This window comes from Syngnathus typhle, linkage group LG7 (assembly GCF_033458585.1).
Source record: "Syngnathus typhle isolate RoL2023-S1 ecotype Sweden linkage group LG7, RoL_Styp_1.0, whole genome shotgun sequence".
NCBI lineage: Eukaryota > Metazoa > Chordata > Actinopteri > Syngnathiformes > Syngnathidae > Syngnathus > Syngnathus typhle.
In genome coordinates this window covers 10,504,632-10,530,468 of record NC_083744.1, presented here as the reverse complement: position 1 = coordinate 10,530,468, position 25,837 = coordinate 10,504,632, and the positions used below count along the sequence as shown (strand labels likewise).

Genomic DNA, 25,837 nt, shown 5'->3' with positions numbered 1-25,837 from the left:
CGAGTACATGTATGACCTTGTTTGTTTGTATATGCAGTGAAACCAGCTGCTGGCTGTAGCCTCATCCACTCTTCTAACTACCACAAAAGTTAAAACATGTGTCCCATAAAAATAACTGTCACATGTTGCTCAGTTATAATACATACAAGCAAGCATTACGTGTGGAATGTTTTAGCGCATTGTCTGACCTTTAAGCCTCCCAGATGTAAGCGAGGTCTTGCTATAGCAACCTGGAGGTATCTCGTACTCTCATTTCCTGTCAAGCCCTTTGGGCAACATTCAAAAGCAGTTTGTGTGGTCGCTAGGTAACACAGACCACACAATGGCACACTATTGTTGGAACTGTAACAAAGTTTATTCAGGCAGTGAAGCATTACTTTCCAACGAAGACTAGAAAAAGTTGTGCATTTTGAACTTTTTATGAGGGACCCAGAGGTTTGCTGTTTATAGCCTGAGCCCGAGGCACTTATATAGTTTGAAATAAAATAGCAACCGGTAATGTAAAATACTCCCTCCTCATTAGCACTGCTTGCCTGCAGTGCCTTAATAAATAGGGCCGAGTCTATCTCTACCTTCTTTATACAATTACACAGTACAATCTGCCATTATGAAGTTGAAATTTGATTTGGGCATGCTTCAACTTGATTTATATTCTCACACTGTCTTTCAGAGCTATTGCCTTATTGTGTTTGTAGAACAACAAGATGCAATGCTATCTGGCAGTCCCTTCTTTTATCTTATTTAGCAACACAAATCTTTTTATCCTAAACTTTAGTAGTTTTTGGAAACCCTATTCTGGCCATTAAACTACAACCTTGATTTTTGATACCCTCTCTTATCTGCAACGCCAAAAACACGGATCGTGTTTTATTTGAGGTTGTTCACACCACTTAGCCTCTGTCCTTTTTCTATCTCTATAATAATGAATGAGGGTTTAAAAATTTAACCTGGGTCACCCAAGGAGTGCAGCCTTGGCTTTCTTGAGCTGTAATAAAATGCTGCCGTGTTCCTCTTTAGGATTACATTGAGTCTATTTTCAAGGGAAGACAGTTTAATGTTTTGGTTCCACAACTCCCAAGTGCCTGTTCTTTCCAGTCTATATAGTAGTTCTCTTACTTCAGTCTCCTTAGTGATAAGAGACTCCTTACCATATCTTGACTTCCTAGCCCCTACATCCTCATTTCCTTCTCATTTGCATCCTCACTTGACACTTTGCCTTTCCCTTGCAGAAGCTCCCGGCCAGGACTTTGTGACGTTGGACTATCGTCTGCGGTACTACCCCAGCATCACTTACGCTGTCATCGGGAGTGCCATCATCTTCGTTTTGGTTGTAGCGTTGTTGGCCTTGGTGCTTCATCACCAAAGAAAGAGGAGTGTTCTGCTTCCCACTGGTGTAAGAGGAGGCCCTCACCACCACCAACCGTTGCTGCTGTCCCGCTTGGTCATCTTGGATCACGGCCACATGCATCCTGGTGATCCAGGGCTCTCTCCTCCTGGTTCCCCATCTTCAGCCAACCAGCATAGCTCATCTACTCAGATGCTACAAATCCTGTCTGATACTCTTTGTCCTACTGCACAGCCAGTGGAGACGCCTCCATCATACTCTCAGGCCGTCATGGATGTCAGGTAAAATACATTATATCCAGTGTGCTGTTTTGTTTGCAGCAAGGCACGCCTTGACTCTACTTATTGTTGACAGTTTCATTGTCAAAAGTTGATACTGCGAAGCTGGATTTCGAGTATGCCGACAGTTTTCACTTTAGTGCGTGTTTGGAATTAAAGAAACTTCATCGGTGCTCATTTGGTAGTACCTTACTAGTTGCATGAACATTTTCTACATCCGCCATGAATTCAAAGTTGCATAACAGAGCAAACAACAGTGAGAGCACCGTATGTGCATGAATTGGACTTCTTATTCCTAATGAGAGTATGTCTATAATATGTCTGGAGTGCCATCAACATAACCATGAAGCCGTTTAATGCCTTTGTCTTTGTGAAAAATCAGCAACAGCAGCTGCCTATCAGGCTTTCACTAAAGTATGGATACAGTTCCTCCTCGTGCCAGGAAAGAAGTATGCTTTTCTCCATAGTCATTTATCAGGCGGTCCCACTGATTCATTGCCATCATCATCAAAGAATTTTAAACTTCTCATTACAAAACTGTTCAAAATTTGAGTATCTCAGCAGTGTTTGGGTTGTAGGCAGGGTACAACCTGAACTGGTTGCCAGTCAACCGCAGGGCACACAGACAAACAACCATTCCCACATACGGACAATTTGGACTTGTCAATCGGCCTCCCATGCTTGTTTTGGGAATGTGGGAGGAAACCGCAGTACCCAGAGGGAAGGCCGAAATCAAACCCTGCAACAATGAATTGTGAACATGTTAACCAGTATGTCACTGTGTTGCCTGAACACTTTGAGACTTGTGCTTATGCTTTTTGTTTTCCCCCAGTCGCCCTCCCTGGTTTGATCTCCCACCTCCTCCTTACCTGTTAGATGGGGACGAAGCTTCTGAGGGAACCCTGGCCCACAATGAGAGCCCTTCTGCGTCGCCCACCCTCAGAACTATGTCCTCAAACAGTCAGTCCAGTTCAAATTTTAGACAGATAGCGGATCAGCTTTAGCCAATCTCTTACTGCCTCACTGTTAGCTATTGCAGGACTGCACAGCCGCACATTCCACAGCGCAGACCTGATGACAACGCACCTACTAAAGACTGAACAACTCCTTTGAGAAATCACTTCATCCTGAAACTCAGTTTTGTGTGTTGGCTTCCCCTGGTGGACGTTTTTGCAGAGCTGCATGCAGTATCCTTCATTTTAAAACAGTGGTTCTTAACCTGGGTTCGATCAAACCCTAGGGGTTCGGTGAGTCAGTCTCTGGGGTTCGGCAGAGCCTCCTCTGTAGAGAGGACCGAACACACCTGATTTATCGTGTAAATTTGTGATGACTCGTATCTGAACTGGTCTCACAAAGGCAACAGCAGAAGTCATGCTGATTTGCAGGTATGTAATTTGTTTTGAGTTCATGCATTGTGTTGGTTTTGTTCTTTGAACAAGGGGATGTTCATACATAGCTCATTTTGTGCACCAGTAAAAACATTGATGTCTTGAATTTGAAAAAAATATATTAATTCTTCACCAAAGAGGGGTTCGGTGAATGCCCATATGAAACTGGTGGAGTTCGGTACCTCCGACAAGGTTAAGAACCTCTGTTTTAAAACGAGTCCTAAGTGCATGTCAGTTGAATTTGATTCCACAGTCAAAGGTACGAGATATTTTCTAAACTACTGACCACAGCCTCAGAGAATAATCTCCATTAAAACTGTCTTAAGAGTGCCAATAAGATGCTTTCACTGTATCTTGGTTTTTATAAGGTTCTGGTACATGCAAAAGATGCATCAAACCTTCCATTTAATTTCACCCTCAGGATATTTCCAGGTTGTGTTCCCATGTAGTGCTACATCGAAAATGGAGGTGTACGTAAAGCTTTATGTAGCTGAATTCATTCCCTATTCTTTCCCCAAGAACTAGGAAGCCTTTGAGGAGCCTTGTGTTTTGACAACCCTCGCCCTCAAATATGCTCTTTCCTCCTGATTTGTGACAGATGTTTTGATTTCTCAGTTTTTTTCAGTGGTACACACAGAATCTTGGGTAGATGTAAATGATATGAGTATCCTCCCAAAAAAAGGGAAAAGACCATCAGCACTCAAATGCAGCCTCAAAATCAGTACATGGTACTGTCAGCAAGACGCAAAAGTGTTATCATTTCCCTTGATGGAAACACACTTTGATGGCACCTCAGTAAATCACCTTTGCAATATTTTGTGTGTGTGTGTGTTTTAAATGTTAAAAGACTCCAATAGAAGGATGAAATATTCAAATATACAGTATTTAAAACCTGCTATTCAGTTAATCTTCAGAACTCTGTATTGTTGCCTTATTTGTGTGAGTGCAGCATGAATTTCACAAGGGCTTTCAAGGATTTTCCAATTATCCATTAGCCTTCTAACACAATCAGCAAACACAATGGACCATTAGAAAACTGGAGGGATGATTGCTGGAAAAAGGCCTTTACACACCGATGTAGATTATGCATTAAAAAAACAGACGTTTGTAAGTAGAATAGACATTTATCACATGAACAATGTATAGAGTGTATTCCTGATTAGTTTCATATTATTCTCATTGAAAAATAGTTTAAACATTTTAAATACAGGGACATTTCCCCAAACTTGTGACCCCAAACTTTTGAAGGCTATAATTATATATATATGTATACACACATATACGTACACACATACACACTCACTAAAACGACCCCTCATTTAACTAAAGCATTCCTCAAATAACAATAAAAAAAACGCTTCTCGTCCATTTCAGTCTGAAGACCACCCGTGTTATGTTGACAAGTTGCAATTATGTGTTTGTTGAAGTTTTTTTATTTTATAGCAATATGTAGTACTTTTACTACAGCTAAATAATTTTGATAGCACTCTTGCTCATAAAAATGACAATGGTGTCTCTGTACCCTATCATCATATGGTTCAGTGGTCTATATTGGCGAGCCTGCCTGGCTACATCTCGTCATTACCGCTTGCATAATATTATGTACTTGCAAAGGTGTAAATGACTTGTCAAAGGTACTGTATTTGCTTTTGAAATGAACAGTGTTTAGATAAAAACAGTATTTAATGATATGCCTTTATTCCATTATCTGAAAATGGAAAATAATTGTAGTTTGAATCTTCAACAGACATGCACTGCTGATAAACTGATACGAAAACAATAATATGCGATATTGTTTGAAATTGCACATGCTGGGGAAAGTTCACCTTCAATGTTTCAATGACATGAAGGATCTGTTTATATGTATGTGTTTATCACGTGTTCTTTATCTTCAATGCTGTAAAGAAAAAGTACAGCATATACTTTGTAATACCAAACAAGTTCATATAACTAAAGCAACTTTCCATACCAAAGGAACAAGCCCATTTCAGCATTCTGTATGTGCTCTTTTCTGTGTAACAATTTGAAAAATGGCATTCACTCTCCTCCAACCGGGAGTGTTTCACAGGACACATTTACTTTTCTTTTGCATGCTGCATATAGTTTTTTTTCACCAAGTTCTCTGTGCCATAGTGTTTTATTTTTGAAACCTGTAGATTGAAAATGTATTGGGATCTTTTGGCTTTAATAATAGATTGTGTTATTGTATGTTCAACCACAAGATGTCCCTCTTGTTCGTGAAATGAAAGCTTTAAAGGCGCCGTTCTTTTTTCATAACCCAGGAGCTTTCTGAAATACTTAAATTATTAATCATGTAAATTAGGTCGTCTTACACTTTTGTTTTGTTTTCAAGAAAAAGTACCTGCCTATATAAATAATTCAAGGGTCATAGCTTCCCCCTCTTGGTTTCAAGGCAACTATCTACAAATCTACACCTTTTATAAACCCCCCATCTCTGTCAAAACATTAATTCTTTATCATTTCCCTCCCCTGTCATTAGACTGCCCACCCCACAATAAATACATATATGGTTGACTCAGATCATGTGATACCATCAGCATGTCAGCACAAAGTCCCTCATCACTTTATCATTTGTTATCACCCCAACCCTCATTTATACGTCTCACAATTATTTGCACCACCTTCACGCCTTCCTCAATTCTCTAACCAGTCTTCAAATCTGTTGCAAGAGGCCCATGTTTGCTCAGCCCCAGCCCTTAACTACACAGACTTTAATTAAAAGCTTGCGGGCCACTTGGCCATGTCTCTCTTGCTTGCTCCCTCACTCGCTCTCTTTCTCTCTCTCACTCTATCTCTCTCTCTCTCTATCATTCTGCCTGGCAGCTGTTGGGTTTCAGAAAATGCTTAAAAACTGCAGCAACTAATCAGGAGTTCATTTGTTCCTCTGCATTATTAGTTTACAACCTTATTATTTTGTTCAAGAATTGGACTTTCCGACAAACTCGCGTCCTTAGGTGTCCCTTCGTGCGTATCACGGGCTATGCCAGTTTCAGAAAATGCTTATAAATTGCAGCAACTAATCAGGGCTTGATTTGTCGCTCTGCATTATTAGTTTGGAACCTTATCATTTTGGCCAAGAGTTGGACTTTCCGACAAACTCACAACCTTAGGTGTCCCTTCGTGATCCCCACTTTATGGTACCTAATGGCATGAACGCAAAATTGAATACTGCATGGTATTATTTTCAGTACATGGAGTGTGCACTGATGATGCCATATGGGTAGGCTAAACTACTACTGGTCATCCAGCGATGAGCAGACTTGTCATGGCATAATATTTAAAGGATTCACAAGTACAATTGACTGTTGCGTTTACCTGCTAGCTGGCCTTTCATTGTGTACTTGTTAGACCCCATCCACCCTCAAAACCATCACATGGCAATTTCTGTGTAGGGTTAGTGTGTCAGTGCTACAAAAACATTTAATATATTTTCATGCAACTCTGCCTTTTTCCATGAAGTAGCTGCAGCCCCAGAATACACAAGACAGCAACAGACCAAAAATGCAAATGTATCTTGAAAAGTTTTATAAGCAGTCGACATTCGTCAAAACAATGCCTGTTTATTCAGTCTTTAAATAGTTACTGATAACACACGTACACTTCTGTTTTTCCATCTGGACCTATACAAAACTATCCAAATAGTCATTCTGTGTGAAATAAGAAATTGGGCATGTTGTACAGCATGCGACTTGGCACCTGTTTATGCAGAAAAAGATGCAGAATAATGAAGAGCAACAAGAAGTTCTCCAATTAATCTCCAGTAATAGCTATTGGCACAGAACAGAGGATATATGCCTGAGTTTTGTCTGCTCAGTTTGGGTGTTTCTGTTTTGTGTATATTTAAGTAGTAAGTTAGAAGAGCATAAAGGAATATTACCATAATGCTAATCAGTTTGTATTTTAGTTTTATGCATTTAGGGAGGGAGATAAAAACTGTGTTTCTATTCCACCTATTCAACCCACTTTACTTTTGTTTGTACACAGTCATGTAAGTATTTTTTTCAATCTTTTTTCAAATATTTCAATTTAGGACTCTGTTGTGAAATTGCTGCCCAATTTCAGCTTGTGACGAAAACTGAGGTGGTGGGCAGTACATGTTTTTTACTAATTCACAAGTGCTTCTTTTCACTATTCACTTTCAGCCGTGCAGTTATCGCAAGGCCATCTTCTCTCACCAATGGCGCACACAAATACACTCACTTTGGCTGTTGAGCCATAGCTGCGGTGCACTGAAGATAAGACCGTGCGGATTCACATGTAAATAGCGTGAGTGTGGAGGGGAAGGAGGGTGCATTGTTCAGAGGCAGAGGCTCTGAGGGGCCGCGAGGAGCTCTGCCGAGGGTTTGGCCAGTGTGGCCCTTATCAGATGAAGAGCAGGCCTCTGAGGGAAGGAGGGGTCGGCGAGGGGCGAGCGCTGGGTAGGGTTGAGAGGGCCAAAAAAGAGAATGGAACAGCTGGCGGAGTCACGCGTGCAGCCCCAAAAAGTACACAGAGCCCAGACACGCTGAGCACGGTGGGAATCTCTTCTGCTAAGAGATCCACAAACACACGGCGTCTTGTGTTATAATCAGCCGCCAACCAGCAGGTCTGAGCCCATAATCACAGTCACAGAGCACAAAAACGTTGGCTAGAATCACAACATACAATCGTTTCAAACCGTCACTAAGATTAAAACGTTTCCGTAAAGTTGTCTTCACACATTCACACTCACTGTTGAAAGTAGGATTATAGGTCACTTAAATGAGGTATTTTTAAAAATGGACACTTTCCCTGTGAATTAATGATTGTTTTTTTAATGTCCTGAAAAACTCAAAACGTTTCAATCCTCCTTGGACGAGTGGCGTCAGATCATGACGATATTAACCCTGTTTTATCTCAGTCCCTTTGTGATAATGCTACCAGCCAGTCTCATAATGTTGCATTCCTGTTCAACATGCTTGTGGATTTTCTCATTCATCCAGGTTATTTTATTTTAAGGGCACAGATACAGTTGGACTGCTCTATTTGTTTTAGAAGACATTTCGCCTCCCATCCGAGTAGGCTTCATCAAGTTCATACAACTAGGCTTGTTTGTTGGGTGGGGAAAGTTGGTTCAATTTCTACTCATGTGAGAAAATGAAACTTGATTATAGAAGGAGCACCAAGTAGTCTTGTGATACAGATGAAACTACTACAACATCCACACGTATCCTGATGACTTTTGTTTACTAACATTATTGACTAGTCTATTGATTAAGTTGAAGAATTATGGAATACGAAATGAAAATGTTAAAGTTTCCAGAGCACACTGTGAATAAAAAGTTAACGCACTTCTTAATGTGTTCTTTATTTTAGGACTGTGGTAATCATTCTATCAATAACATGGAAACATAATGTAGTCTACCGCCACTCAGTTGTGAATACAGTCTATATAGACCTAATTTGGATGCGCACTAATTGAAAGGTTTCATGGAAACCCACCCTCTGCATATACATCCATTTTGCCGTGAAGATTCATGAGAAACTTACAAAATTGTTGTTTTTAATCACACTGAACAAATGTGAAACTGCATTCATTTGTCCATGCACTTTCACTCATTCCTCTGGAAACGGTTTTTGCAGCTCACTACTAACAAATAAGCGGTGGTTGAAACATAAGCGATCATTTTGTAAAAACATTTTCCATTATTCCTTCATCAGCGTGAGCCAGCATAGCGATAGATAGTTTATATATATATATATGCATGAATGTGTATGTGGATATGTCAGTCTGGAATTAGCAGCTGAAACAGTAACACTTCCCTGCTTAAGAATAGGCTGGGGGGTGTTGGCGCTTGTCCCTTGCATTCAGACCAGTGTTAAACACACAAACTAGAAGGCTAATGGGTAATCCCTGAGGAGCAGCCACCTTTGTCATAGCCCTAAGAGGATGTCTTTCTCTGGGTATGATTTGACAGCCACCAGGCGGCCTGCTACTGGACAACCAGCATGATGCCAGATAGTGATCTCACTACAGAGGGATGCCAGCAGGTTGCCAGGTCCTGATTGAGATCTGATGAGCAGAAGATTGACGTTTGTCTTGATTTCCTTTTGTTTTTGTTTTGTTGTCTGTGCAACACCGGGAGGTTAAATATCTACCACGGAGAAAGGAAAGGGAAAGTGTGGCGTATGGGGAGCTTTGTCATGCAGCAGGTGGTCTCCATGTGTCCACAAAGACCTCCAGTTATTCTGACAGAGTACAGTAATGGGGAGATCTATGATGCTGTTGAATTTGTTGCTTCATCTATCTGCCAAAAAGTTTCCAAAATATCTCTGCACACAAATACTCTAATAGAAACAAAAGAGCAACTGATTGCACTAAAACAATTCTGTCTAGATTCCTTTTTGTAATTGGAGGTCTGCACAAAACAAATCTGAATTGAAGTGGTGTCAGGAGTCTGAAAGGGGCTGAGAAGTGTTCCTGCCGAGACGGCCACTTGTTCATGTATTTCTATGGATTAAGGACATTCCAGGTCACAAGGTGGACTCCAGGAGAGGGAAGCAAGTTGATTAGTCGGCTGTCACTGAGTAGCAGAGAGAAAATTCCACAGTGCAAGGTGCAATCAGGGAGACCAGGGAAGGCAAATCTCGTGGGAATACGCTAATCCTACGAAGAGATAGGGTCAATAAAATAAGCGGCCTCATAAATGGCAACAACACGATACTTCCTGTGTGGGGTATTGTGTGTTATTAGCTGAAGAATTGTCTCATGATTGCCTCATTATTTTAATGCATCTAGCCCAGTGCTTCTCAATTATTTTCTGTTACGCCCCCCCCTAGCAAGAAGAAAACTAATCGCGCCCCCCCTCCCCACCGTGACTATCCTAACTTGTCTTGTAAGTCGTAAAATGTTGCACTGTCGCAAACGTGACAGAAGTAACAATGAGAGCGCCACTGCCCCCTGCTGTAGTAAACGCGCAATTACACTTTATTCTAGTACTGCCAAAAAAAAAGCCTGTTCCCCAGGGTCACACGCGCCCCCCCAGGAATAGCACCGCGCCCCCCAAGGGGGGCGCGCCCCACTATTTGAGAAGCACTGATCTAGCCCTACTTTTATACTGTCTGTGATGAAATATTGTGGCTTCATCTCCATGCTGTACACTCATCTGTCTTTTCACCCCCAGAGAACTGAGCTCCACATTCAGCAGCACACGTTTTATTTTAGCAAACAACACGGATCAGCTTGTGGTTGACTTTCCTGCAGGGTATCTAAAGTTAGATAGCCCTTGATGAGCTCCAGCTTTTCTTCTTCTGTCACACTGGCCGTTAGTGTTTTAGTCAAGACCACACCTACCCACCGAGACATTATCGAGACTAGAAAGTTTTGAGATGGAGACACGACCAAGACTGTGAATATAATCAAAGAAAAAAATCACAAAACAAAATAACCAGTATGTTTTTTATTACATTTGCAACAAACACAAATTCTCTTATGTTATTTCTGAAATGATGCAATGAAACAAATATCAAATCTAAGCAAATTTGTGTAGCGGCCGTGGCTCTCCCGGCAACAGCACCTGCATTCTGCATTTCTGGTAGTACTGTCATGGTTTTGATCATAACTCCAGAGTCTGGCCTGTCTGAGACCGAGACAAGACTGAGTAAAAATGCCTTTCATTCTGGGATGAGCTAGAGACCCTAAAAAAGTGGTCTTGAGACCCGTCTCAAGAACTGCAACCCGACCGGCCATTATTTCCCTTTATTTCTAAACAAAACAGACACAGCATAAAGCCATAGCCCCCTCCCTTGGTCCCTGTCCGCCCCCTAGCCAAGGCCACCCCATGCCTCGCACGTTCCTCTCAGACAGGCAGCACGACACTGGGCCCCCCGTCCCCATCCTCTCCATGGCCTCCCCCCCCAAAAACTTGTCAGAGTCCCCCAGTTCCATCCATCATATTTGCCCCCTGGCCTCCATCGCATCCCCACAAAAGCAGCCTCGTCAAAGAAAAGAAAAGGTGAAAAAAGAGGGGGAGCAGAATACAGCCGCTACCATGCAGAACAGTGCTGGCCCAAGGACCGTCTTTTGTCCCAAGCCCTGCCTCTCTTCGCCTGGTCTTGCCTGCGAACACACCCTTTTCTTGAGAAGAACAACAGCCCAGAGGCCTGGGGGATGGAACCGGGGTGTGATCGTAGCTAAAGTAGAATAGTTTGTTCCCCTCTATGGCCCCTTGGTCACCAGCAGACCCTGTGTGTTGAGCTGTCAAACAGGGACGCCCTCGCCCTCCCCTCGTGGCCATGGGCACTCCCTCTGGGGGGCAGCAAGAACCACCAAACTCCTGACGCAGGGGCTCTCACACTGTGCTCCGCTGACTTACCAAAGCTGCTCTGTGAAGTGGAACTGTAAAACTCAGGTGAGGAGGGGGAGTTGGGGCACATCAGGAAAAGATTTGCATAGCCTCACATCTCCCACACCTGTGACTTTTGTGTGCTGTGTGCATTCAAGTGTAATTGCCACTGCCCCACTGGATTCTAGGGCTAAGTGTTCCAAAAGGGAAAAAACTACTTCTTACTGCTCGAGCTGATTGACATCGGATCCGATAACAGTCATATATATATATATATATTGTTATATACTGTTGATATGTAGCCCAACAACGATGATCTACTATCACCATTACTAAAATATAGACTACAGTTTGTAACAATAAGACTGCAAGAATTAGACGAACTCCACCACACCAAACCAAAACACCGCCTATGTAGTAGACTATGTAACTGGCCACGTTCCAGCTCTATTCATCCAAATAACAAAAGTGTGTAGAGACTGCAAAAAGCCAGCCACTGTGTTTGTTTAAACGTATATAAAGCTGTGTCCAGTCCTGAGCGGCGCAGATTGTGATTTTCCCAGGTGAACAAGGCCATAAAGAGCGTTGCATCTTCAAGCTCATTAAGGAGCATTCTGAGCCATTAGAATGCATTCAGCAGGGTGTGCATAACCCCAGACTCCAGTGTCAGGGCACAGAGCCATGCCCAAAGGCCCCGGGGTGGGGACCTATGTTCAAAGGGCCCAGGGAACTCAGCAGAAGGAGTTGATCCTTTTTTTTTCTTCTTATTCTGTGAGCAATGTGTGGGTAGAGGCAGGGGCGTGTGTGCAACAGCTTGCTGGGTTCCCTCGCCTAAGGAATTCAAACGTCCCTTGAACTGTTGAATGGAATGATGGATGAATTTGAAACACGATTCTTAAAACACGTATGTTGTGCGAACAAGCAAAATCCAACCAGTGATCTTTATAAGATGGCATCATGCTGTCAATGTTGTGTTGACAGTTGTTCAAACACAAACAGTCCCCCTTGTGGACAGCAGCCAGATCCTCCAGCATCAGACGCCCATTGATTCTGCTGACTATAGTGTCGCACCACAGACCACTGTCATGCCATTCGGTGCTGTGTGTTGCTAGGTAGAGTGCACCAGCCCATGCTATATTTACATCTGTGTGTGTTTGTGTGTGAGAGAGACAAGCTTGCAGCGTCCCTTTCTGATTGCTTGAGTGTTATAAATGAGAGTCATGTCAGCACAGGGACCCCAAGCCATCTGTGATACTCACTCACACAAACATTCACACACACTCATAAATAGTGCTTGCCGACTCCTCTTTTACACATGTTGCATGAATTTAATTTTCCTTCTTCAATGACAAAAATGCACTTTTCGGCACAGACGATGTAGAATGGGATCCCAAAAAAATAACTTGAACAAATCTATGCTGCACACATTGTATCTAAAGTTGCAAACAACACTGTGATGAAAGTAGGACTGTAAGTAGGTAAAAAATAGAAAAGCGAAAGTAGGCTTCATAGTATACAGTAGATCTACCGTATGTGGGTGCAGGCCAAAGGAGGAGACTGCAAAGGATGTGTGGGCTTTGGTGCTATAATGTGTCACTGATAACAAGCTCCATTTTATTGCTGATTAAGATGTTCTGTGGAACGTAGAGGAGAGACCCTGGCTTGTTTTTTAGGTCTCCTAAAATGGGATTTATGCCTTTTTTAATTCAATTAATCAGACATTTCCCACCGGTGAGGAATAGTCAAATATTTATAGACTCACGCTCCTGGCTTTTTTTCTTTTCACTGTGAATCTTATTGTGGCATCACAGCTATAATAAACGGAGTGTCACTCAGACTAAATCTGCTCCAGTTTCTCGGAATATCATAATGTTGCCCCATACGAAATGGGTTTTATCTGTCCATCTATTTTCTATATCAACATCCCCTCATTAGGATCGTGAGTGAACTACTAACTATGCAAGCTAATCCGTGTGTTTAACCCTGGACTGGTCGCCAGCCAATCGGCGGGGACACATGAACAAACATTTATCCATCCATTCAATTTCTGGCCCGCTTCTCCTCACAGGAGTCACAGGAGTGTTGGAGCCTGTTCCAGCCGACTTCTTTGGCCGCAGGCGTCTGAAGCTGACCGCTTGTAGCCCGCCATTTAACTCGCCATTTCAAGTTTCATCTTGTAAATCTTCATCCCATGCCTGCTCGTGAGTCCTTCCATCTATAAAACATAGGATAGACTAAACCTTAATTTTGTTATCAAGTGGCGATGCACTAGACAAAGTGAAAATACTATGTTTTAGTGTGGCAGGTGAATTTAAAATACCACGGCTATGGACTGACATTTATTTTATGCCAGTGGCAAAAGACTGAACTTGAAATAATATTACAGTTTCAACCATAGCTTGTTCCTTGCTTTAAAATCACTGACATCACAGTGAGGCTAAGCTAGTCATGTTGCCAATTCCTCCAAAATTCAATGCTGGAAAGATAGGTGGTTGCCAGAGTTTCTGGTGTTGGTATGTTTTGGTGCAGGCCAAGACAAAACAACCCATGACTTGTGGTGCCCCATACAGCTGGGAACTGTCTGCCAGCCAGGAGATGGACAGAAGGTCAGAAAAAGGAGAAAAAAAGAGATGGAGAGAAGGAAAAAAGACAGAAAAAGGAGTGTTATGTGAAGGTGAATAAAACAGGAGACAAAACCTGAAAGTAGATCAGGCATGAGAAGAATCCCACTTCAGATGGCACAGAAGTAAGCATGAGTTGCAGTTGTAGGCCTACCACCAGTGCAGTCTGCCCTGCCTACTGCTGCTCCTGCCCCTCCCAACAGAGCGAGAACAAAACAGGTTGTAAAGAAGCCAAGTTGTAAAAGACAAAGAATGAAAGCGCAAATTCACACAAAAAAGGTAGTAAGCATAAAGGGTCAAAGTGGCAGGAGTCCGAACTCTTGACCTCCACGGTGACCGAAGGCTGCCACCCCATTTAAAACAATACACTCATCATCTTTGTGCTTCGAAGCCTCCCCGCTGGCATCTTTCAGCACTAATCATGTCGGCCCACCCTCCTCCTTCGGCTCGGACTCTCCTATATATATGCTCCACTTGGGAGGGTTACCTCATTCTAACAAAAGACATCTTCCTCTCATCCTCCTTGCCGGAGACAGCAGGACAGATGAGGAGACACAAGTGTCAGCTCATCCCTTTAATGTAAGAAACTCTTCAGTGAAGAGGTGGCAAATCCACTGATCAGCGGCTTAACATGAAAATGCTTCAAAAGACCTGTGCAGCTTTCTTCAAGAAGATCACAGCAGGATGGCCTACCAATCTCTGCCTATGCATTGTGAAGCACGTGCGCTGCTATGCCAAAGCACAAAATACCTCGGGATGCAAATGTGTTACTTCTTGACGGATTGGTTTAGTCCCTTTTCCTTGCATCCGTGCTCTTATTAGTTGCAAGTTTACAATTTCTACGTCCCTTTTACAGAAATTGCCACAGTTCAGTTCAAATGGGCTCGTTTGTCTTCAGATTCATCATTCAAAAACAGGAAAGAACTTTTCAGCCACTCGAGGCATGTGTTTTGTGCATCAGTATGAGCATGCATATCACTGTGCGTGTGTGTCATTGTGTTTTCCTTTGTGCATGCGGCGGTGAGTGTGCGCCCGCATTCAGCATCTCCCTCAGCTAATGAGTGGCGGCCCACCTCTCCAGCAGGCCTGGCAGTCCTCAGCTACGAGGCTGGGGCTGCCTGCTTTCTCATGCTAATCGCACACTTTGTCCCTGGGTGGATAATCCTGCGCCGGCTTTGTGCGGGCCCCAGAGGAGAGCCCCACAAGGTCGACCCCGCTTCACAGAGAGCCACAAAGAGCCAAAAGCAGCAGCAGCACCCCACTCTAGGCGCGTGCACGCCTGCACGCAGACATCCACAAAAAGCACGCCCGCTCTCAAATGCACGCTCACACTCATTAGTTATTCTCGATTTCAGCAATCTCGAGTCATTAAAAGGAGCGGCTTGTTTCCAAGCACGGACACGCATCCTCTTATACGGTACACATGCAGGAAAATGTCACTAGCCAAACTATATGAATGACAGACATACTGTACAACATTCATGCTTCCCGAAGTAAAAATTGCCACCATTACCGGTTCTTATTGCAAAGCGCAGTGGACATATTTGAGAAAAAAAACTGTAAATCTGTTTCAATTTGAAAGCTTTTTCAAATAAGTTAAAAATGGTCGAATTCTTGTTTGATTTGATTTTTGTAGGTCTTGGGTTGTTACATACAAACAGAAGTGGGTAGTTTTTGCAGAAACTATGGTTTTGTCAAACATTTGTGCACTACTTAGACATTTTATTTTAAAAAACACATGAGAACATGCATGTTTTAACGTTCAAATCCATATTGGCGAACTGCGTGTTGTCACAGCAACAGTGTTTTGCGAAAACTTGTTTTAACATCATGAAGGTCTTCCAAGCAAATACTAAGTAAGCAAATAGATCTGGTTAACCGGCTTGAAAGAATAAAACATTTATTTCCAACATGTGACACTAACGCTACGATAAAAAATAAGTCTTTCGACTTCTTCAGCCCTTAAATTCTCACCAATTGTATAACATTTAGATATCATCATGTGTCTCAATTTAAAGTTGTTTTAATGAATCCGATCTGAACCTGGAAAATTTCCCGTACCACCTGTGCCAAAACACTATATATATTTTTGGACAATAGAGATAACCAGATTACCTCAAGAGCAACCATACAAGTACAAGGAGAAGGCCATAAAGAAATCTTGTCAGATTGCACTCGTAGTTATTATACCGGGCTTCTTAAAGGCAATGCTGCTTTAAGATGGACACATAAGAACACATTGAAGGTTCAGATGGGCAAATGCCCGCAGAGACAGAGGAGGGGACAGGACTCCAGAACGTCCACTGGAGGTCAGCAATTAGAATGTTTGCTAAAACTCCATGTCCCATATTGTTGAAAAAGTCTAATTAGCTTTTAGATGCAAAATGTGACCATTGAGGCGTGGCTTGGAGTCTTGAGTTGTGTCGGGTTTCTTTTTTATACCTTGTGACACTGAACCGGATACACATTATAGAAAATGGATGGATGGTCTTACAATGTGCTTATTAAATAACCTACTATCTTGAGGGTCGGGATCATTTGGGACGAGTGCATCCCAAGCAATGAGTATGGCTTTCTTGCTGCTTCATTAGCCAGAAGCAGCAGAGCACTGTGGGCCAGTGTGAAGAAGCAAAAAGAGGGTTTGTAATCCTCTGTGGCTTGCAAGACAGCCCAATGTCTGTCCAGGGACACATGAGGACAGTTTTGTTCCACAAACAAGGGATGCACACAAATACACACATAAATGCACACACAGGCACAACTCTAGAAATCCTGCTGCTTCTGGGCTCGTAATCTTCATTAGGTATTCTGACAGAGTTTTGCTTTGGACACCAAGTTGACAGACAGAGTAAGAGAGAAACAGAGAAAGCGTGTAAAGGGAGGGGGTGAATCAGACAAAAAAAAAAAGTCCCCTTTACTGCTCTCCCTGCCATCATTGGTAGATGGCACAAGGTCTTTTCTGTGCTTTTTGCTAATTGGCCACCCAGGCATTGACTCTGGCATCAGTTCTCTGCCAAAACACATTCTAGCTCCCACCCCCTGGCTATTCGGCACTCACCTTGCCATTTAATGTCTCTGATATCCTTGTTGCCATGGTGAATGAAAACAACCACTGAAGATGGTGGCAAAAAGTACTTTTTTTTTGCCTTACACAATCTAATGCAATCCAATACAAGAGTGGAAGATAAATTCTGCCTTTAGAAAGAAAATATATCTGAGTAATATGTGTATGTATTTCTACCGTCCAAAAAAAATCTGTTTTTTCAGTAGTCACATCCATGAAGGCCCTCAGCTTTGAAGCAAAGAAGTCGGTGGACAAAAGCTGACGTCATTATTTCATTAACTTATTAGCAGAGGTCATCCTGCACTTTTGCCTTTCCTGCCTTGGAGTGGCAAAAGGCATGCGATAATTTATTTAGACAACCTGAAAGAAAGAACAGAGAATGGGGGAGAGGAGAAGAAGTAATTTGATTGTCAGAGGGTCCATATGGTTCTGTGGCATTTTGCTTCACCCTGACTGGCTGAGGCCTTTCTTGTTTCAAGCTAATGACAAACTTCCTCATCCTCCCCGCGTCCATTTCTCAATAGCACCACGCCAACAACCAATCCTCAGCCCCCCCCTCCCAATCCCCAAACGCTGTGAATCTGTTGAGAGAAAGAATAGGCAAGGCAACAATGCCGGTGTGTGAGGGGGTGTCAAGTGACCCGCAGAAAATACTATCAAACAAAACTGGAACTCTGAGGGCTCCACAATAGAGCGCCTTGCTCTGTTCTGTGCTGTGACACTGGTGAGGAAAGATAAGGGAATTTCTCAATACACCAAAAAGGAAAAAAGGAGAGTTTTGCTTTTCAGTTATTCAAACCTTCAATCTAACCGTCCGTCCCCCCCAAATAGATTAGGTCTTGTGTGTTTAAAAGGGTCGCTGAAATAAAGAAGCACTTTGTCGGACAAGTTAGCCTTGTTGGTGTTGATGTGTGCATTATGAGCGGCGGTTTGATGGTGCTCTATGCAGATGGTGGGGAAATTTGCAAAGCCCTTGAAACTAACTTATGATCAAAGGCAATACATTTATCACATAACTGCTTCTAGAGAGTTTCCAGATGCAGACTCACTGCATCATCACACATGTCAGATCTTTTCATTGTCGAGGTTTGTTTGCCATGATGCTATAAACAGGGAATTGGAATTAGCCCGGAGGAAAGAAGAATGAAATTTTTAATGTTACACACAAAACCAATCCCACCTGTTATTTTTTTAATTATTGCTACAAAAATATGGTAAAGTTAATGCATCACCCAATGTTTAGTTGATGACCCTTGCTCGAGATAAATGTTTTTAAGAAAAAAAACAAATCTCATTCAGCATTCTTCCTTTTCTTGTATTCTTTCATAATCATGTCTTCGAGGAAGTGAAATAATCATAACTCCAAAGTCTGTTTCAATGTAGTTGTTTTAAGACAATCGAGCATCCATGTTTAAATAATTCCCATATTCACCGGGTATGGGAGAGAACCAAAAATAAAAGACCGTTAAGACATTTCTCTGGATAAAAAAAAAACTAACCGAATGCTTATCTCAACGTTTGGGCCAGAAGGGGCTTTACTTTGGGCAGAGCTACTCAAAAATGCGTTATTTGCACAGCATACAACTTCCCAGTCACTATGGATTAGGCAAACAATACAGCTACCCCTATTCTGTCGTCCCCCTACCCCACCAAAAAAAAAGAAAGCCTCCACCCAAATTAGTCTTTCTTTGGCGAGTTATAAAGACCTGAGTATGAATGAGGGCCTCTGTTTGTCCAGAGAAGATAACACACGCACACTCACAGTGAGGGGGAAACACTGTTGTGTGTTCCTATGCGCCATCTTATTGGCAATACAAGACGGTCTCATCCGTTAATATATATATATATGTGTGTGTGTGTGTATTGCTCTGATTGTATTTTTTTTCAATGATCGTGCCACAAAAAATACATATTTGTGTCTCCAAAAATCATCTTAACCAATTGGAATAAACGTATAGTCAGAAAAATGAACGTTTTTTTTTAACTGAAGTTTGTATGATAGTGTACGAATTGAATTTCTTTTTTAATGGTAAGATGAGCGCTTGGATATATTATTTCCATTAAGTTGAGGATTTACATGAACAAAATGCATATTTGAGAAGTTAAAACAAAATGACATGATTAGTGTGTTTCAGACATTATCAGATGACTTACTCATAGATGCCTCGGGCACATTCCTCAGTCTTAAGTGTTGTACACTATGTACTCCTCTGATAATTTGATCGAATAACAGTACTTGTCTATTCCGCAATACTTAATTTGGTCTGAATGCAATCCGCCTTTGAGGTGTCACTCAGCCTTTCTGTATGTAATGAAGGAACATTATTAAAACGAGTCCAAACTGTTCAACTTCATCAAATCCATCGGCCTGTTTTCAAGGCAAATAATTTGACTCGTCTGAGTTGAAAGCTTTTTGCCCCTCGCCGCCACCCTGACGATCCACCTGTAATTGGAAAAGACATGGCCAGAAGCTAAAGACAAGCCACTGAGAATGTTTTTCAAATCCCAACAAAGAATCCCAATAAACAACAAAGAATTTGTTGTAACATTGTGTAAAATATGGATTCAATAAGTTTCCAGGATACACGGTGTTGAGAATCGATGGATGGATGGATGAAGGTTGACTTTTGCAAGAAACGTTTTGCCCTTGTAAAATGTTTTTTTTTTTTTGTTACTGACGATCCTAAAATAGTGGCGACAAATTGTGATTTAGAGATAAGTGAGGACTGAGCTGGCTAGCAATAATGATGGACTGTTGATGACGGACTGGCAGTGGGTCCACTGGCGAATGACGGATTGGCAACAGTTACCACCACGTACGACCTCATTCGGGTTAATTTGCAAAAAAAGGAACAGAAGATTTGTGATCAATCCCGCTGTTCTCTGATGTGGCCGGTAGAACTAAGATTAGCGCTCTTCAGGTCCGACATGCAGACAAACTCTCTCCAGGATGTCTGAGTGACTAGGCAGCTCAGAGTTCGAGCCCTCTGAGCCTCGACCCTGTTCACTTTATAGCCACAGCCAATCCAACTGTGCTCAGGGTCAACCCCTCACACAGTGGATTCACAGGGGGCAGTTTGCTCAACCTCAGCCTGTACCAGCATACATCCTGTTGACGCCACTACTCCGGCTGGCAAATTCACACTTTTACAAACAACACTTCATTACGCTCCCCAAAGCACTGCAGACGGAGTTAAATAAAGAAGACCAGCACAACTCAAAACAAATAAGTAGGCATTACTGTATTTGGCAAACATACACAAAGGAAGCATGTTTTTACTCTGGTAGGTACAAGTGTTACACAAACACAACTTGTTAACTAATTTAGGAATTGAAATGTGATGGCAGTGTAGCCAATTATGTTTCAGTGAGATCAACATTCTTGTGCAGACAAAGTACAATCAACAAGCGGGAATAATTTGATTAAGTGGCTGCTTTGCTGTTTCCGCTCGTACTAGTCAAGTAAAATAAATACTGCTCCATTCACAAGTTAATACCCCACTTCAGTAATAGACGGAATGTAAATGGTGGAGGCTTCAACATGGAACAATTAACAGGGATTAAAGTGATCTCTTCAGAAACGTTCACGTTATCCTCATCGAGAAAATTTTCAAATGTCACTCTGGAACTGGAACATTTGAGACACAGTATATGGAACCTGTCTGCTGTAGAGATAACTGTTTTCTAAATGGTTTTGACAAATAACGGTCATCTTTGTAAGTTCTAAAGCAATTCTGATTTATAATACAAAAAATATATTATTTTTTCATGCACTGGGACTCCCACAAATTACCTTTTGCTGCTGAATCGTAAAACATCTGTAATTTGATTGGAAGATGATACGGGGGGGGGAAACGTGTTAGTGATGACAACATCAAACGTTACACATGGATGCAGAGCAGTAAAGTAGACTCTTCAATACGTTGACTGATCAGTTCAACTTTTACTATATACCTCATCCAACTATGCATAGAGGAGATTTATATGTTTTGAAATTATAGCATACATTCACTTGACATATTGTTCTTACCTTAACTCAATTATCCTTAAATCTAATTGATAGTAGGATAGATAAGGGCATTTCTTTATAGATGTCCACCAAAAGGAATGGAAGTTGAACCACAGCTAAAGGAGTAGTTAGTTATTATCGATCAATATCGAACCGACTCGTGGACATGGACACGGTCGGCACGTCTCTTCCCAATCACTCCTGTTTGGTGATAGCAGCAGAGCGAGCTCCCTTCCTGGGAAGGTTATGCTTATCTCTGTTTAGCTAGCTGCAGGCCTTCATCATCTGATTCGTGATTGTCATAATCATTTGGGCCACACAAAGCAGCTCAGTCATAAACCTGCACTATGTTCCACCATTGTTGTTTAGGTTGCACTTTGTGTGAATGACCACTAAACAGGCAAAGGATTTCACAGACGTTTACATATCAATATTCATGTCAGAAATGCTCAGGTGGTGATGTGTTTTCAAATGTTTGCATTTTCGGTTTATATTAGTAGTATTGTATTGTAATCTAGAAATGTTAATAAGCTTGTATTTTCCTGAAATATTGACATACGGTAATTTAGATTTTTTTTAAGGCTTTTTGTATGGATTGTATTTTTTGGATATATTTTGAAATTTCACGTAACCCCGTGGAGTGCGGTTCATGCGTCTTTCCCGGATGGATGCCTATTTTGTGGATGATTTTTTTTTTCACACAGAGGGACGATGGACGGGGGCTTGCATGAAACCGACAGAAGCCCTTTTCAATGACAAGAGCGGACAGGGACGATTGTATTATGAACGGGAACAGACGGACGATGACGGAAGGGTGGCCAGGTCGCAGACAAAGGAGTGGCCGGACCAGCAAAATTAAGTAAAGTGCTCACCTCTGCATGTACCCTCATTTGTGAATTGAAAAAATGACAACAAATCACAACTAGACAATATATGGCCTCAAAATGCCACCCATTATTTAACTCTTTCAAGAAAAATCTGATACATAATGTGATCCAAGTATGAATACAAGTAACTATTGCCTTTCGGATGAATGATAAAATATTATTCTCCAAATGAACGACAAGTAACATATTTTATTTTACACGGGGTCCTCGACTGATGACATTCCACTCCTAGAAATTTTTACACAAGTCAGGCCATGTAGTCTTTCAATAGCCTACAGTAACGCAGAAGTAAAGGCCCGATGACAGTGAATGCAGCCCATAATGAACCCCGACCACCTGTTCACCATCACTGATCTATATAAATACCAAAGGCCATATGTTTTATATTCCTTTTAAGAAAGAAACTGACACAAAAGTCACCTTATTAGTCAGTAAGACCTAACTGATGTCTTTACAGATGGTCAATGCTAACATTGACATCGAAATATTATTCATAAATCCACAATTGGTTTCCCATCAGATTTGAAGCCCAACATGTGTGTTTGTCTGAGCTTGTCTCTGTGTGCGCAAGCACCCACTGGTGAAAGTGTGTGTCTCGAGGACTTGCCTCTGGGATTTGGATCCAAATGAGTGGAGTGTTGGTGCATTAATGAGTAACACACATCCCTCATTTTCAACAAAAGCCCCTCCCACCCCAAACAAAACACACATGCATTCAAAACACACCAACACTCTTCGCCTGCTCCTTCCCCTTTTGACATTTCAAGGCCGTGTTGGGAGCCAGAGGAGGAACTTCTTCATTTGGAGTGTGAGACAATGTGGCAGGCTGGTTGGCTTTGTGCGCCTGACATCCCACCGAGGCACAATATGGCTCCGTCAGGGATCAGTGGGAATACACAATGCCCATTACCCACGGGGCTGTGCAGAGGACCACAAGGGCAGGGCTGCGACGGGCCCGTTTCCAGACTACAGGGTGTCTAGGCCACACCGAGAGAGCCATAGAAGGGTAGAACAAGGATCAGGGATGGTTGGTACCACAGAAGATTTAAAAATGAAAGAGAGCTAAGATAAAGAGAAAAGATAACTCGAAGAGAAACGCACATGATGCAGATTTAAAAGAGAGGTTATGAGAAAATGGCAAGATTGAGGCAGGCAAAGACGGAGAGAAATAAAAGAGGCCGTTGAAAAAGAATGAAGCAGGTCTTGTGCCAGTGAAAATGAAAGAGACAACTTTCTCTTGGAAGAAGAGGGGAGTCTTAGAGCTGAACTTGATGCCTTGATCTGCATAGAGGCCACCTTGAACAAACAGAAGAGGTCAGAGATGCATTTTCACCTTCACTGCTGCACCTTTGACCCCTCACTTCTTTGAGTGGGCACTGGGGGCGGACATCAGGCGCCTGAGAGCCAAAGGTGGTGACCAGGGGTCACGCAGGGGCACCAAAAGGGACAGAGACACAGATAGAGAGGGTGGATGAGGGTCAATGAGCCAGCTGAACTTAACCATCAATATCCCTGGAGAATCTTCCTGTCACTTCTTTTCCTACTCTAGTAAGAAGTGTTAAACCAGTTAGCTCAGCAAACAAATCTGTGATGCGGTGATTCTACCTTTGAAGTTGGGTGGGAAACGGTGGCAAAAGCGATACAGTGACATCTGTGTTGAAGCTCAAGGTCAGCGAGCTCCATTCAGTCTTATCGGGCGTGCTGACCTTACTTGAATTTCACACCAAATGTCACAGCACTCCACTGATCTGAGTTTGGGAGCTAACTGGTCTGAATATTAAGAATACGTTGATTTCAATGTTATCACATAGCCATTCTGTGCATTCCACCACATGTAAACATTACATGTACGTATATGATTGTGGAAAGATAAATTAACTCTGGATGCTTAAGTTATTTGGGGAGTGTTGTTATGAAAATTAAACCGATTTGTATCATTTGTGAAGAATATAACCTGAAATATCACATGCAGGTTCTCATTGAAAAGGGATGTTGTACCTAATCTGTATTTTATCCCATTTCTGTGCATATCTAAAATAAGCAGATTTCTATTGAAGCTGCATTTACTCTTTAGTTTGACACAAGTTCATAGGACTGTCTCCACTACTACTAGATCTAGTAGGTCTCCAATGAGGGCTGGGCGATCATGGGAAAGATGATAATCACAAATATTTGGATTGATATTGAAATCAAATTTAATAGAATAATTATTCATTGATTTCAGAACATAGTATTTATTCCGCTATCAAAACTCAACTACTCAAACTTACCATCATAGCCGCATCCTTGTATGTTGAACACTATATACTCAAATATCCTACTCTCTTTTTGTCAAGAACAAAATCACTTTGTTGTGACTCATGTATTTTGATCCTGCTGCATCCACACCTTGCTACATTGCATCTTTCAAACAATAAAAAAAAAGCACCTCAATGATATATTTATTGTATGTATTTTGTTGTATTTTTGTTTTGACAAGATTTTGGGACTTATGGGCTAACCTGGGATCTCAAGTTATCGTAGTTTCTTGGTATACCATGTCGAACTGTGTTATTATAGTATGACAATAAAAATTCCTTGAATCCTTGAACTCTCAACTTCAAATATAACTTAAAGAACAATTTTGAAAATAAAGTAAAACAGGGATATAGTAAGATAAGTGCAACAAAACCATAAATCAACATAAATACCGGCTGTTCCTTCTTTGCACATGTTGTCCTCTTGGGAGCTGAGGACTGCCGCGCATAGATGGAATACACACAAATAGATAAAAAGAGTCAAAGAAGAAAGTTGCACTTGAGCTCCATTTAATTTTTTACAGATTAGGAAGAATATGTGCTTTTGAGTAGTGATGGGGCATTTAGGGTACTTTCACAACATTGGGTACTTTAAAACACATCGCGCCATCCCGCACATTAATCATTTTACTTTGATTATAGTGATTTAAGAGAAGCCACAACTTTTAAGAGAAGACAAAATCATCAACATCACGATTCAATTTCAAGTAATTGCCAATGCAGTTCTATCTTCCAATATATTTTTTTTACAAACTAAGAAATGCAGGGCAAAGGACAGTATAATGTATGTACAATGTGCTGCCAAAACCAGATTGAATATGTTTTTATTGATTCCTGGGAAATAACGATCACCTACCTAATGTCTGTTGTCCTCTGATACTACCCTGGTTGCTGCCACAGGTTTCAGGAGCTGAAAGACTCCACATTGCACAGCTTGTCTGAATGGAAACTTAGGCCATGTAGCGCCCCCACCCCTTACCAACACTCACCATCTGGCCTGGTCCTTTCTGCACCATGAGAGCATGCACAGATGTAGGATGGGAATATTCCCATGCTTGGGAGCATATGGATCACCCCTTTTTGTTTCCTTTTTCTGCAGACCATAACTTTTTATCACTAGTAGTGAATCATGTAATACAATGAAGATTTCATCAGACGTGTTGTATGACTGTTGGGAGCTGGCTATCGATAGTGATGTGTAACATGATGTCCGTGTTTTGAAATCATCGCACCAAAAGGGTAATAGATTTAATTCACAGTGAGGACACGTTTCGTCAATGTAGCAAAATGTGAACATATATAAAATATGAAGATTAGATTTCTCACCCTTCTTGCATGTGAGACTGACAAAAAGAGTGAATAGTTGATGGAAAAATATTTAGGAAGCCTGAGAGCTCAAAGGGTGACATTGTGATTTGAGGTGGATAAGAGAGCACACATGATGGGTGATGGTAAAGAGCCCAGTGACCACCGTGGTGGACTACAGCCTGTTGTGGGGCTGCCAGTCCCATCTGTCTGCGTTCACATCACCTTTGTCGAACACACAGAAAAAGAGACATAAAATAGCATTGAAGAGAGAGTAAATTAACCCTTGAATGGCCGACAAGTTGACATCATGACCGCA

The 25,837-nt window shown here is 41.8% G+C and overlaps 1 protein-coding gene and 1 long non-coding RNA gene across 3 annotated transcripts in view; one reads left to right on the top strand and one right to left on the bottom strand.

The window, feature by feature from the left end:
* ldlrad3 (low density lipoprotein receptor class A domain containing 3) overlaps positions 1-4,991 on the top strand; it is a 40,636-nt gene extending 35,645 nt beyond the window's left edge. For both annotated transcript variants that reach the window (XM_061283772.1, XM_061283773.1), the window contains 2 exons: positions 1,230-1,626; positions 2,456-4,991. In XM_061283772.1, coding sequence (XP_061139756.1) covers positions 1,230-1,626; positions 2,456-2,627 — 569 coding nt within the window. In that variant the 3' untranslated portion in view covers positions 2,628-4,991. The remainder of the gene's footprint in view (positions 1-1,229; positions 1,627-2,455) is intronic.
* Positions 4,992-22,630: 17,639 nt separating this feature from the next.
* LOC133157628 (uncharacterized) lies at positions 22,631-25,201 on the bottom strand. The gene is made up of 3 exons (XR_009715053.1): positions 25,070-25,201; positions 24,607-24,651; positions 22,631-23,313 (listed from the first exon to the last, which is right to left on the bottom strand). It is a non-coding gene; the product is annotated as an uncharacterized LOC133157628 (long non-coding RNA).
* Between the last annotated feature and the right edge of the window lie 636 nt (positions 25,202-25,837).